General features: G+C 47.7%; 1 protein-coding gene across 2 annotated transcripts in view; it reads left to right on the top strand.

The window, feature by feature from the left end:
- CAPZB (capping actin protein of muscle Z-line subunit beta) overlaps window positions 1–14779 on the top strand; it is a 96722-nt gene that overhangs the window by 58266 nt on the left and 23677 nt on the right. For both annotated transcript variants that reach the window (XM_068241745.1, XM_068241744.1), the window contains exons 2-3: window positions 1961–2050; window positions 14093–14214. In XM_068241745.1, coding sequence (XP_068097846.1) covers window positions 1961–2050; window positions 14093–14214 — 212 coding nt within the window. The remainder of the gene's footprint in view (window positions 1–1960; window positions 2051–14092; window positions 14215–14779) is intronic.

Below are 14779 nucleotides of genomic sequence, written 5' to 3'. Positions count from 1 at the left end.
CCAGCAGAGGTAACCCATTTGGTAGCTCTCTGCATCGGGGTCCTTTTTGTGCCAGTTTTGGGCATCTTCACTTCAGAATCTGTAGCTCTTACTACCACAGATGTCTCTTGGATTAGGACTCGGGCAGATGTAACCTCTCTGAGAGCATCTGTGAATAACTTTAGTTCAAGAAATACTTCTTGTGATCAAATCGGACAGAATTGACTGCTCCATTGATTCACTTACTTTGTGGTTGTGTTGTGCGGTATATGGGGCCCTCCCTTCAGCGCAGCAGATAGTGATGGCCAATAAGATGCAAATAATTTCAAGTTGATCCAGCATTATGCAAACTTTGTATGCTAAGTAATGCAGCGTGAACCTGAACCAATCAAATCCTGATTGAAATTCGATTAGTCTATTTTCAAGCTGCAAAAGTATTTGCATGCAAAATTTGCATAATCCTGCATCAACTTAAAATGATTTCCATCTCATTGACCATTCCTAACCGCAGACACTTCCTACAACAGAACAATGATGATGTCTCACATGTCTCGTAGATCTTGGAGCAGCATCTGTGGAGTCTACCACAACCATAAAGTAAATAGGTGGACAATATGGCTTCTCTCTCGTCTCGTATATTTAGGTGAAGCTGATACAGTGTCTGTGGCACAAAAATGATCACCTGTAATTGTGATGCGTAAACAATATCGCTTGTGACCTGCACCAAACAAACCATCTACCATACAGTAATGTAGATGGGTGGACATTATGGCTCATATCTCACCTAATAGGCTTAGTTGATCAGGGTGGGCAGCACCGGGCATGGTGGTTAGCGCTCTCACCTTGAAGCGCTGGGTCCCCTGTTCAAATCCCAGCCAGGGAACTATCTGCAAGGAGTTTGTATGTTCTCCCAGCGTCTGTGTTTCCTCTGGGCACTCTGGTTTCCTCCCACATCCCAAAACCTAGAGATACGTTAATTGGCTTCCCCTAAAATTGGCCCTAGACTACGATACATGCACTACACCAGGGTTTCTCAACATTTTATTGGTATGTACCCCTTATAAAACCCTGTACTCACCAAGTACCCCCTAGCAGAGTAAACATTATCACAAGTACCCCTTGACAAATATGTATTTAATCGTAGTACATGAGATTTGGTTCTAAACAATTTTCAAGCATTCACTATTGCTTTTAATTAGCTAAAATACTAATTTGGCATTGTTTAAATAAGTTTTATCATTTTCTAAAACTCTAAATTTGTTATTCTTGGTTAAGTATATCAAGCCCGAGTACCCCCTGGAACCATCATAAGTACCCCCTGGGGTACGCGTACCACACGTTGAGAACCTAGGCACTACACAATACATACATACATAGACAAATGACTATGGTAGGGATTAGATTGTGAGCCCCTCTGAGGGACAGTTAAGTGACATGACTATGTATTCTTTACAGCGCTGCTGAAGATGTTGGCTCTATATAAATATTAAATAATAATTTGGTTACAGGAGCAGAAGAAATGAGTCTAGGAAGGCATAATTGGTTCTAGACTACTATGGTAGGGATTAGATTGTGAGCTCCTCTGAGGACAGATAGTGACATGACAAAATGTTGGTGCTACATAAATAATATATAATAATAATAATGGTAACTATGTAGGCTGACATGGTTAGTTGATGCTGGTATCTGCTGGTGCTGTGCTACAGCAAAATAAACATCTGAAGTATTGCAGTAGGGACTATTTGGCCATTGTCTTGTTCAACATGCTTTGTTTATTCCCATATCACAACAAATGTGTCTGTTCATGGAGTGAGCCAGACAATATGGCCGCCCTCTGGGTCCGTGTATGCCTGACAATATGGCCGCCCTCTGGGTCCGTGTATGCCTGACAATATGGCCACCCTCTGAGTCTGTGTATGCCTGACAATATGGCCGTCCTGTGGTTCTGTGTATTTGGCTGACCATGTTTTTTTTGTTGCAGAGTGACCAGCAGTTGGACTGTGCCTTGGATTTGATGAGGCGACTCCCTCCCCAACAGATCGAGAAGAACCTCAGCGACCTCATTGATCTGGTAAGGGACTTCTTCACATGTTCTTCATAAACAGAGGTTCCTTCATTACATAGATTATCCAGCAACAGGTGCAATACACGCAACAGACTCTGGTGGTGAAGTCTGAATTACCAGCTTTAGCGTAGCTGCGGGACCGGTTGTCAGGGGCAACCCCTACTTTAATGTGTAAAGTGGACAAAAACTCTTGCACAACACACAATGAAAAGTTTTTATTACACATATAGTTGCTGAAGAAATCCACTGCTCTGTATTCTGCCAGATTTAAGTGCCTAATTGGTTCTTTTTAGCAGCTGTGAATAGACTGCAGGAGCTCTGCTGAGGCAGCTTTGCCCATACAGTAAACACAGAGACTTAACCCTTTCAGTGCTCGCTGCAAAGTGAATTCAAGTTAAAATTCAGATGGCTGGGGATCTGGGGGTGCAGGTGAGGTGAGAGCAGGTGCCGAGAATCTGGGGGTGTGGTCGAGGTGAGAGCAGGTGCTGGGAATCTAAGGTGTGGGTGAGGTGAATGCAGCTGCCAGGAATCTTGGGGTGCGGATGAGGTGAGCAGCTGGCAGGAATCTTGGGGTCTTAGGGTGCTTTCAGTAAGGTATGGGGGTTGAATTTTAGTTTACTCTACTTTGTACACAGCTATTCTTTTAGGAGAATGGACAGCGGCATCGGCTGCAGATCTTTATCCTTTGCTGCTGCAGCCCCAGGGCGGCGACGCTGAGCCCCATTCCCATGGGAATTGATGGACAGCAGATTCCCTCAGATGCTGCTCACACAGGTGTTTTCCCCTCGTGACAGATCCCCTTTAATGAGGGCAGCGCGGTGGGTCACGAGTTGCGCAGCCTGCATATCCTCATTAGCGGCACCTCTTGACTTCTCTTTACTGCGGCTCTTGTCTCCTCAGCGCCTCTAATTAGGTCACATTAGCGGCCCTGCCAGTCACATATCTTGTGATCCACACTGGCAGCTCGTCCCGCGGTGAGGAGGGAAGTAATCTGCCACAATCAACTCTGCCAGAAGACTCTTAAAGGACTATTCCACCCAAAATGCCTTTATTAAGCCCTGAAACAGCTCCCTCTGTCTCAGGGTGGGGGAGGTCTTCCTTCAGGCCGTCTCTTCTTGCGTCTCCCAGCTCATTCCCTGCTGGACTGTACAATTATGTCTCAGCAAGAGGATGACCTTACAAGCCAGACATTCCAGAATGTCTATGGATTGAATTCCATTCCAATTTAATCCATAGTGTTTGGAACTTAGACTATGCGGATTCAAAGTCGCCGGGAAGTGCACCTGAATAGCCAAACTGCAAGCTGCCTATAGGTTGCATTAGAGGAACTGTAACCAAGGATTAAACTTCATCCTGAACAGTAGCTAATACCTCCTTTCCCACGAGAAATCCTTACCTTTTCTCCAATAGATCATCAGGGGTTCTGTTTGGTTGATAATGTGGTGAAACCCCTCCCACAGTGTGATGTCATGACCATGGTCCTGACAGTTTGTTGTCTGTGAACCTCGTTGCATTGTGGGAAATAATGCCTTTTGCCAACTGCCAAGCAAGCAGCATCTCCCTCTGTGCATAGAACTCTCAGTAACATACATTCCGTACCTGGCAGAGATCAATGACGGGCACTGCTGCTGTACTGTGTTGTCACATAACAGGTAATATCGGTTGCCAGTGCTATTTGCAGAACTAATCATGTCCCACTTTGTTTCTTTAAAGAGAAACTGTAACCAAGAATTGAACTTCATCCCAATCAGTAGCTGATACCCCCTTTCCCATGAGAAATATTTTCCTTTTCACAAACGGGTCATCAGGGGATCTGTATGGATAATATTGTGGTGAACTCCCTCCCACTGTGTGATGTGAGCACCAAGGTCCTGACATCACACTGTGGGAGCCTTGTTGCATTGTGGGAAATAACCACTGTTTACAGCTGTTTCTAACTGCCAAAAAAGCAAGCAGCATCTCCTTCCACTGACATCACCTGTCAGCAGTAAAAATGTCACCATGTAATAAATGTCAGAATGTAAATCAGGGAGAGGAAAGATTTTACAATGGGTAAACACTGACTAAATCATTTATACATAACTAGTAAAAGGGCCTGCCCATTAAAAAACGAGCGCTAGGCCACGGTGGCTACACTCCCTCCCCCACACAACGTGCTCAAAGACGCATCTCACTCGTCCGTCCCCCACCGATGTCCAATGTATATGCACACAAGGAGATATTGCTTGCTTGGCATTTGGAAAAAGCGGTTATTTCCCACAATGCAATGAGGTTTACAGACAGCAAACTGCCTGGAAGCACAGGCACAGGAGGATGCAGAGACACAGGTGTTTTATTATACAGGATTATTGTAAAAATGAAGCACTTCTTCAAAAAAAAAAAAAAAAAAACTATAAAACTTTGTTCCCCAAATATATATTGAAACAATATATTAAATAGAAAAACTTATACTTACCTGTGGCTTCCCCCAGCCCCCATGTACTCTGCGGGCTCCCTCGCTGTCCTTCCAGGTGGCTCAGTTCCTCTTCAGTTTTCTCAGTTAGAAAGGCTTCAGTCAGGCTGCATTGCGCAGAGGCAAAAACGCTTCCGGCGACTGGAGCACGTCCGGGCCGCGCATGCAATTGAAGCCTTTCTAACGGAAAAAATTGAAAACAAGGGAGCCCGCCGAATACATGGGGGCTGGAGGAAGCCTCGGGTAAGTATAAATTCGAGATGGGATGAATCCATAATTTACTTGAATCCAAAAAGATTCTCAAATCTTTTGAATCTAACAAATCCTGTACATACATCAGAATTGTGTGATTTGTGTAAGAATAGTAGTTAGACTTATGGTGGCCATACATGGTACAATTTTTTCATACAATCTTACCATTTCTATGTAGTATAAGGGAACTGCCTAAATTATCCTTTCAGTGTATTCACTTAATGTACCCTTATACTATATAGAAATTGTAAGATTGTATGAAAAAAATTGTACCATGTATGGCCACCATAAGTCTAACTACTATTCTTACACAAATCACACAATTTTTATGTACAGGATTCAAAAGATTCCAGAAAATCGAGAATCTTTTTGGATTTGAATTCGAGGAAATTTGGGATTCATCCCATCTCTAGTACAGGCCTGTGGAATCGTCACAAAAATCATCCAATTTCGACTCCTCGGTTTATGAAACCACCAAATCCAACACCAGGTACCCAAAATTACTTTGACTCCTTGACTCCAACGCAGTCTAATAATTACCAGGGCTGTGGAGTTGGTATGAAAATCATCTGACTCTGACCTCTGTTATGAAGCCACTGACTCAGACTTCAGGTAATCAAAAATAGCTCCAGCACCACGACTCCATAGCCCTGCTCAAGGATAAATTCTTCTAGTCTACTCAGGTACACTTCGAAGCTAGGTTGCGTACTTTCATGTATTTTCTATTCACAGTCCAACCTTCCCGTTGCGGGCCACTCACCAGCCTGGAACTGTTGGCTGATGGAAAGTGCATGGATTGTGTTTCACAGCGACTTCTGGTACCTTGTTGCTGCTATGACTGCTTTTAAGCGTTGTAGGAGGGGAGCGATTGAAAGGAACGTCGGGGCCCGATGCTGTAAGGCGATATGCGAACCATGTCCTGTCCTCCTCTCCACTTCCCAGCTGTCAGCCGCTGATGGGGCGCTGCTTTCATCCACCTCTTGGTCTGAAGCCCAGCTGGCCATCTCTGGAGGTATCCAGTTTCGGAGCGTACAAAGGCCTTAGTCTTGTAGAACCTGGTTTGCAAGTGGTTAACTTTAATTAAGTTTGTTAAGATACGGAGGGCCGAGAGGGTATGCATCTCCCATCCTGACAAGAGGAACCTTGTTCCGTGGACGCCTATCAGAATCTCATTAACTTCTTTCAATTTGTCTTCTTTGTGTGCGACCTCCTTGAATGTCCCCTGAAGACTTTTTCTTAAGTTTCATTGTTGGACTTTCTTCTTTCCATCTCCCCCAAACGCATCCTGAGCTTTCCCCGTCCCCTATTTCCATCCGGACAGTGCTGATAGTTGATCTGTCTGCATGTTACCATCTGACCCCCGACCCATTCCACAGCCCACCCACGAATCTCCACTCTCATCCATACGTGAAAGACCGCACTGTCCTCACTACACACCTGGACAGGATAAGAGTCAGTCTGTTATTTATGTAGTACAGGGATCTTCATGTTCTTTACTGGGACCTAACAAGTCTGCAAGGAATCAGCGTTTTGTGATTATACTATAAGGGAGGGGGTCAGAAAAGTCAGGAAACAAAATATATATAATATGACTTTAACCCTTTAGCAGCCAATTTAGAGGTTTGCAAATGCTCCAGGCCAATGTATTTCTTTACTTGTTTTAATTTCTTATTTGTTACATGTCCCTGCTTCTAATTAGTAGAGCTGTAATGTGTATTTATTGCCACTTGTCACTAGAGGGCAGTGCGAGACAAGAGGACTTCTGCTTTCAGTTTCTATATTTTCTGCTAGTAGAGAGAGAGAAAAGCATTCCAAGAATTTACAGCACAAGGAGTTCTGCCGACTGAAGTCAAAAGCAGGGCACTCATCTCAAAGGAGATAACGCTATTGAAGTTGCGTATGGGTTAATAAAGAGCTGTAGTCAAAATAACATAATTAATAAAATTGCCTTTTTTTTTCTTTTACAATATTTAAAAATGTTTGTCTGTTTGCCCATTTGCAAAATCTTTCCTCTTCCCGATGTACTTTCTGAAATGTATCACAGGTGGCGACATGTTTAGTTGTAGCAGGTGATATCTGTGGAATGTTCATTTACTGAAAGCTCTAAAGCCAGTAAAAATACACCTGGGCCTCTATGCAATTTTATTTTTTTCTCCTGAGTTTTCTCCTAGGTGATATATTCGGACCCTGTCTATAAAATGCCTGTTAAAGCGCCTGCAAGCAAAAAAAAAACTCAAAATAATTGGGTAGTACCTTTTCACCTATTATTTGGTACTTTTTAATTGCAGAGTGCTGAGAAGTTATTTTAAAGAGATGAGGAAAAAATATATCCCAGGAGAAAGCTCAGGAGAAAAGGTCAATTGCACTTGGGCCCTGGTCTCCCAGAATGCTCTGGGAGGAGAATTCTGCATAATAAACAGCCTAGACTAAAGGTCCGTACACACGCCGGACTGGAGGCAACGACGGGTCCGTCGTCACCTCTCGCTGGGTGGGCGTTCCAGCGACAGTCCGGCGTGTGTACAGTCTGTCGGCGGACTGATACGGCTGTTTCTCAGCGGGAGGTGACGACGGACCCGTCGTTGCCTTCAGTCCGGCGTGTGTACGGACCTTAAAGGGGTTCTGTGGGGGTTCCTGAGAAGAAAAACAGACCCTTACCTTGGGCTTCTATCAGCCCCGTGCAGCGGTAATGTCCCACGCCGTCCTCCTCCCATCTGCTATTCTCCGCCGCCGGCCCCGGTCTAAGCGGCATGGGATCCAACTGCGGCTGCGCTACAGTGGCCGCGCACCCGCTCACTTCCGCCTGCGTCATCGGAAGCTTACTGCGCAAGCGTAGTACAAGGCTCCGTTGTACTGCACCTGCGCAGTAAGCCTCAGATGACGCGAGCGGAGGCACGGCAACGCACATTATTCGTCTGTGTGACAGCCGAATAATAGCCCGGTGCCGGCTGCGGGGAACGGCAGATGGGAGCAGGACGGCGTGGGACATTACCACTGCAGGTGGCTGATAGAAGCCCAAGGTAAGTGGCAGATTTTCTCCTCAGGAACCCCCACAGAACCCCTTTAAGCTTCATTGGGAGGGCGGGGCTCAATACCAATATACAGCAATGTATAGATAGTGGGACTGTTTCTGATGCTGATACCAGGATATTTAACTTAAAAGTGGGTATCCTGAATATTGACTGCATTCTATATGTTGTTACAGTTCCTTTTTAATAGAACATCAGCACCAACTATAATAAGGCTGTGAGAGATGGAGCTTTAGTGAGAACTTTATTAGTCAGTCAACGTAAGTTTTAAAAGTTTCAAAAACATAAAAACTAACTTTTTACTGGTATCAAGCCTTAAAGAGAACCCGAGGTGGGTTTGAAGAATGCTATTAGGACACAGGCTGGTTCTGCATACTATCACCAGCCTCTGTGTTGTACTGTGTCTCCCAAGGCCACCCCTGTGCTCTGCTGTCTTCCATTAAAAAAAACGCTGTGCTAGCGACATGCAGGCTGTTTACCTTAATGCTGCCTGTCACCGCCCCTCCCCCACCTCCGCTATAGCACCGCTCCTTGCCTGCGTCCCTTCTCTCCAATCAGCTTACGGAGACGGGGAGGGAAGGTTCGCAGGCGGGGAGCGGTGATATGCAGGAGGCGGGGGAGCAGCGGTGACCGGCAGCTAAAAGCCAGCTAGCGACAAGATGCATGTCGCTAGCATGGCGGGTTTTTTTATGGGGGACAGCAGAGTGCAGGGGGGCCTGGGGGGACACAGTACAGACACAGAGGCTGGTCATTGTATGCAGAACCAGCCTCTGTGTCCTAAAGGCATTCTTCAAACCCACCTCGGGTTCTCTTTAAAGACCGATGCAAGGAGGGGGGTAAATCTTCTTACCCGGGGCTTCCTCCAGCCCCTGGCAGGCGATACGTTCATTGCCGCAGCTCCCTTCCAGCCGGGGTCCCCTCCTATACAGATGCCAACCGGAATCTACTGTACCTGCACAAGCACCGCTCACGATCAAGCTCATGTGGTCTGGAGTGTTCTGCGCAGGTGCAGAACACTCCAGACTATGTCAGTGCGAACGTGAGCGGTGCTCATGCATGTACAGTAGATGCTGACCTGGCGAGGTCAGTACCTGTAACGGAGGGGACCCCCGTGCCACTGGCTGGGAGCAAAGCTGCAGCAATGGACAGATTGCCTGCCAGGGGCTGGAGGAGGCCACAGGTAAGTAAATCCTCTTCCCCCCCCCCCTTCATTTTCCTCGGACCTTCCCTTTTTAAGTGAACCAGAGACGAAGCACCCTCATGTATTTTAACATATATATCAGTGGGAACATTAGAGAAAACACCTACCCTGCTCTCTGCTTCATTCTTCACTGCTCAGCTTGCTTATTATCAGCCCTGATAACATCCCAGACTGAGCATTCAGTCTGGCTTTTCTCAGGAATCATTGCCACCCCGTATGCGGCAATCAGACTGCAACGGCACTTTTATTTGGCCTGAGGAAGTGGGTGTGGTTCCACGAAACGTGTTGCCTGTGCTTATTTTGTATTAAATTAATTTACCTATAGTGAGTTGTCGTCTGTGAGGTAAGCCACCTCATCCTTTATTTTATTGATTTTAGAGTGTTTTATATACATTGGGCGCCTCTTAACCTTTACTGCTAAGAAGCAGGCTGAGCAGTGAAGAATGAAACCGAGAGCAGGGTAGGTGTTTTCTCTAATGTTTCCACTGATATATATGGTAAATACATGAGGGTGCTTCGTCTCTGGTTCACTTTAAAGCTCTGCGTAACCTTATCACCCCCACGCCTGCACCCTCCTCATGCCCAAATGTAACCACAACCATGTGTGTAGTACTTTAAGGCTGGTACACACTATGCAGTCTTTATGTCAGATTCTACTTCAGATCGAGAGAGTAGATCGGGGTGAAAAATATACAGCTTACTAATTGCCACCAACCGATCCAAAGCTCAAAATCTATCCCTTTGTTGATCGGAAGCAGATCGGACATGCTCAGAGCCAGGTAGGGGCCTGGTAGATTCTAGCCCCCAAAAAATATTACACACACACACACACACACACCTACCTACACACACACACCTACCTACACACACACACCTACCTACACACACACACCTACCTACACACACACACCTACCTACACACACACACCTACCTACATACACACACCTACCTACATACACACACCTACCTACACACACACACCTACCTACACACCTGCGCGCACACACCTACCTGCGCGCACACACCTACCTGCGCGCACACACCTACCTGCGCGCACACACCTACCTGCGCGCACACACCTACCTGCGCGCACACACCTACCTGCGCGCACACACCTACCTGCGCGCACACACCTACCTGCGCGCACACACCTACACACCTACCTGCGCGCACACACACCTACACACCTACCTGCGCACACACACCTACACACCTACCTGCGCACACACACACCTACACACCTACCTGCGCACACACACACCTACACACCTACCTGCGCACACACACACCTACACACCTACCTGCGCGCACACACACCTACACACCTACCTGCGCGCACACACACCTACACACCTACCTGCGCGCACACACACCTACACACCTACCTGCGCGCACACACACCTACCTGCGCGCACACACACCTACACACCTACCTGCGCGCGCGCACACACCTACACACCTACCTGCGCGCGCGCACACACCTACCTGCGCGCGCACACACACCTACACACCTACCTGCGCGCACACACACCTACACACCTACCTGCGCGCACACACGCACACACACACACACACACACACGCACACGCACACACACACCTACCTGCGCACACACACACCTACCTGCGCACACACACACACACGCGCACACACACACCTACCTGCGCACACACACGCACACACACACACCTACCTGCGCACACACACACGCACACACACGCACACACACACCTACCTACACACACACACACACACACACACACACACACACACACACACACACACACACACCTACCTGCGCACACACACACACCTACCTGCGCACACACACACACCTACCTGCGCACACACACACACCTACCTGCGCGCACACACACACACACACGCCCACAGTTCTTACTTGCCTAGGCCCCAAATCATCAATCTGCCTCCAGACATTCTAGACATTATCATTCAAAATACCACCTATGGTTCTGATCGGAATTTGAAAAAAAAATTGCGTACATGTGTATGCTAGCAACATTCTGTATGCGACGTCAGATCTGAATATTGATCTGATCACTCGCTCAAATTGGACCTGAGGTAAAAAAAATGCATGGTGTGTGACCTTTATCAATCAGGCTTGTACGGGGTTGCAAAGATCACTCGCTGATTTATCAGAAGGCCACCTTGCAACAGTAGATATTCTTAATGCCTGGTACACACTATGCAATTTCCCGTCAGGTAGACGGTCGAATAGATTATTTCCAACAGGTCCGTTCTGATTTTTGATTGATTTTTGTATAGAAGTGATGGGAAAATTGATCAGATAAACGATTGAAAATCAGGTCGAACCTAACGGAAATAATCTATGACCCGTCTATCTGATGGGAAATTACATGGTGTGTACCGAGCATAATAGACTGCAGTTTTCTCCAGGGCTGTGGAGTCGGTGCAAAAATCATCCTACTACAACTCCTAAATTTATGAAACCTCCGACTCCGGGTACCCAAAATAGCTCAGACTCCTTAGGGCCCTTTTACACTTAATCAGTTGCTCTCAGTTAAAAAAGAAAGAAAACTGATTTTCAAAGTATGTCCCATGTTTTCCTATGGCACCTTTCACACTTAACGCGTTTTAACTGAAATCTTCTTCCTAATGCACTGCTATGGAAAAAACGCATATTAACGCACCGGAACGGATCCAGACCAAGTTGCGCCTGGGGCAAGGTCGGGTTTTGGCGCCTAAACTGCCATTCCCCATCCAAATTTTGCCGCTTTTTTAAGAATTCAACAAACTGCGCCTGGGGCAAGATACCCGCTTGCCCCCCACCTAGATCCGTCCCTGCTAACGCACACTAACGCGTACCAACTGATTAAGTGTAAACGGGGCCTAAGTCTAAAACTTACCAGGGCTGTGGATTTGGTACAAAAATCGTCCGACTCCCGACTCCTCAGTTTATAAAACCTCCGACTCCAGGTACCCAAAACTGTTCCGACTCCAACTCCACAGCCCTGGTTTTCTCCCCAGAATATTTTTCCAGCCGGGTGTCATGAAAAAGTAGCCGGGTGGGGCGAGATGAGAATGCAGGGCCGGTGTGTCTGTGCCCAACTCTGCTTTCAGCATAGGAGGAGACGAGCTGATAACAGCTGGGTGGTCACCAAAACTAGCTGGGTGGAGCACCCGGCTAAAGAAGCCTGGGGAGAACGCTGCACTGCTGATGCGTGCGTAGGCTTTGTGCTGTAGAGGTCTGACCGATATCGCATCATGTCCACTGACATCTGATGTAATAGTGTGTGTGTGTGTGTGCACGACGCTTTCCAGGAAATAGTTTTACGTTTTTACTGATCCGTGGCCTCGACCGATGCTGTATGCTGACCTAAAGCAATGAAATCTGCGGGAAATATCCACCCGTGACTGTTGGGCAAACTTTTCCACACTTATTAATTTAAACTTTTATCCCCTGTAGAGAGCAAAGGGTTACGTCCGCCGCCCCCCTCCTCCTTCCAGGCTGTGCTAATTGGGCCTGGGCGCTGGACCTACGCGGGGAGAAGGAATGCAAGCACAGCGCTGGCTCCAGCCATGCCCTGACATTCCTCTTTTATTTGGGAGCAGAGGAAGCGGCCAGGGAGGCGTGTTCCCCTTTCATGTCTGTTTTTCTACCTACGCCAGGCCATGCCAGCCTCCATATCCTCTCCCCTACCTCCCCACTGAACCCCCACTAATAAATGGCATGGAGAAAATAACACAACCAGCTCTCCCCTCCGCCGTGACATTTATTTTACCTGTTCTAGGTGGTTCATCCCGCCACGTTTGTGTATTTTGTGGTTGTACAGATATTTGTTATTGCTGCCGGCACGTGCTGGGTGATGTGTGTCTGCTGCACAATGCAGGCAGGGTGCGCAAGTAACATATGAAAGGTGCCTGTGCTCTGGAAAGTAGATTCAGCTAGAGAGACTGGGCACGTAGGTATCGTGAATCCACGCTTCATTCAGTCTTTAACAAGTTTAAGAGCACAGCATAGACACGAGTTGGACAGCAGTGAGGGGAGTCACAGACAGCCGTTTTGCAGGACTACCTCTTCTTCAAGGCCCTATGCAGAATAACTTGCAGTTCTGCATAAGGCCTCTGAAGAAGCTGTAGCTCAGCAAAACGGCTGTCAGGCCGCGGTCTGTGACTCCTCTCACTGCTGTTTCTCTTGTCTGTTGTGTTCTAGTTATGCTAGTTCCATATATGGACAGCCCGGGGCAGGACCCTCATACAGCACTATTGCCCCTATGCACACTACCCTGTGGCAGATTGCACTAACCTCCCTCTGGACAGGAAGTTTTTTTTGGCCGATCGATGCATGCACGCCGCACCGCCATAGACTCCTATGCAAATGTCTGCCGCGCAATGCCGCTCTGCAACACGCTGCAGAGTCTGCGTCGTCATAAGCACTTCCTCCACATTGCGTTGCACCACAGGTAGTGGCCAATCTCATTGAGATTGGTTGCCACTGCGAAGGGGGAGCGTACCGCGACACTGCCTTCTCCCTTGAGGCCGTTCTGAAGACCCCAAATCCAGTGCGTGGCCTCATCTACCCTCCCTAACCAGAGAAAAACACCAAGATGCTTACTCCAGTAAACTTTGGTAAACATCTTGCTGGTTTTCTTTGGGGAGGTGGCGATGGGGGTCGGGTGATTTGGGGTGGCATTGAGGGAGAAAGCAGCGCAGGTAATTATAACTTTTTTCTTACAGGAAAGCTGCCAAATTTTAACTAACAGGCCGGAGATCCGCTTTAAGCAAGTAGGTAGATCTGGCCATGGGTAAAGGTAATGATTGGTGTCATACAGCTTAGATTCATGTTAGCTATGTGCCCAGTCTCTCTACCCAAGTCATAATAGTGGGTCTGATTTATCAAAATTGGTGCCGTGGTAACTGATGCAGAACTGGCACAATACTGGAGCGGATGTTTAGATGAAGGATTCTGATTGGTCGCTTCTGTAGCAGGTTTTTTTCCCGTACTTTCAGTGTGCCGGCTGTGATGAATCCACCTTGCTGTCTTGTCGGGGATCTGTTTTGGCAAGAGGTGATGGAGCGAGTTGAAGGAAACCGCACGAGCCTGTTGATCACTCGGTCTCCTTTGTCTACTCAGGTACCCAGCCTCTGTGAAGACCTCCTGTCCTCCGTCGATCAGCCGCTGAAGATTGCCCGAGACAAGGTGGTGGGCAAGGATTACTTACTGTGCGACTACAACAGAGATGGAGATTCCTACAGGTAAGGCTCAAACTCCTACAGGGTTCTCAAACTCCATTTACCTGGGGGGCCGCAGGAGGCAAAGTCAGGATGAGGCTGGGCCGCATAAGGAATTTCACAATCGCGGCGCATCGCCGCCTCTGCCCGCCCCTCTCACTCTTCCTTCACAGAGAGGGGCGGGGAGAGGCGGCGATCCGTGCGGCAATTGACGTCAGGAGGGGCAGAGCTGAAGCTGAAAGCTCTGCTCCTTCCAGGGAATGCCGGCGGATTCCACCCCCCCCCCCCCCCCCGGGCGATTTGGGGGCTCTGCAGCCCTCGTTTAGCGGCGGGGATGCGGCAGATTACTTGGGAGCACTGAAGCGAACTATAAGGAAGCTTTTGCCGGCGAGGGCCACAAAATATTGTATCGAGGGCCGCAAATGGCCCGCGGGCCGCGAGTTTGAGATCCCTGGCTTACATAGTGACAAGACAATATATGTCAGTGCTATATAAATACTAAATAATAATAATAATGTCTTACGCACAGGAGCGGGCAACATAATCACCTTGTAATGGAACCGCAGTGATGTCACTTCTGTAAAATATA

The sequence above is a fragment of the Hyperolius riggenbachi genome, chromosome 6 (assembly GCF_040937935.1).
Source record: "Hyperolius riggenbachi isolate aHypRig1 chromosome 6, aHypRig1.pri, whole genome shotgun sequence".
Lineage (NCBI taxonomy): Eukaryota > Metazoa > Chordata > Amphibia > Anura > Hyperoliidae > Hyperolius > Hyperolius riggenbachi.
The sequence above is the reverse complement of the archived record's forward strand: the minus strand, read 5'-3'. Positions and strand labels throughout refer to the sequence as shown.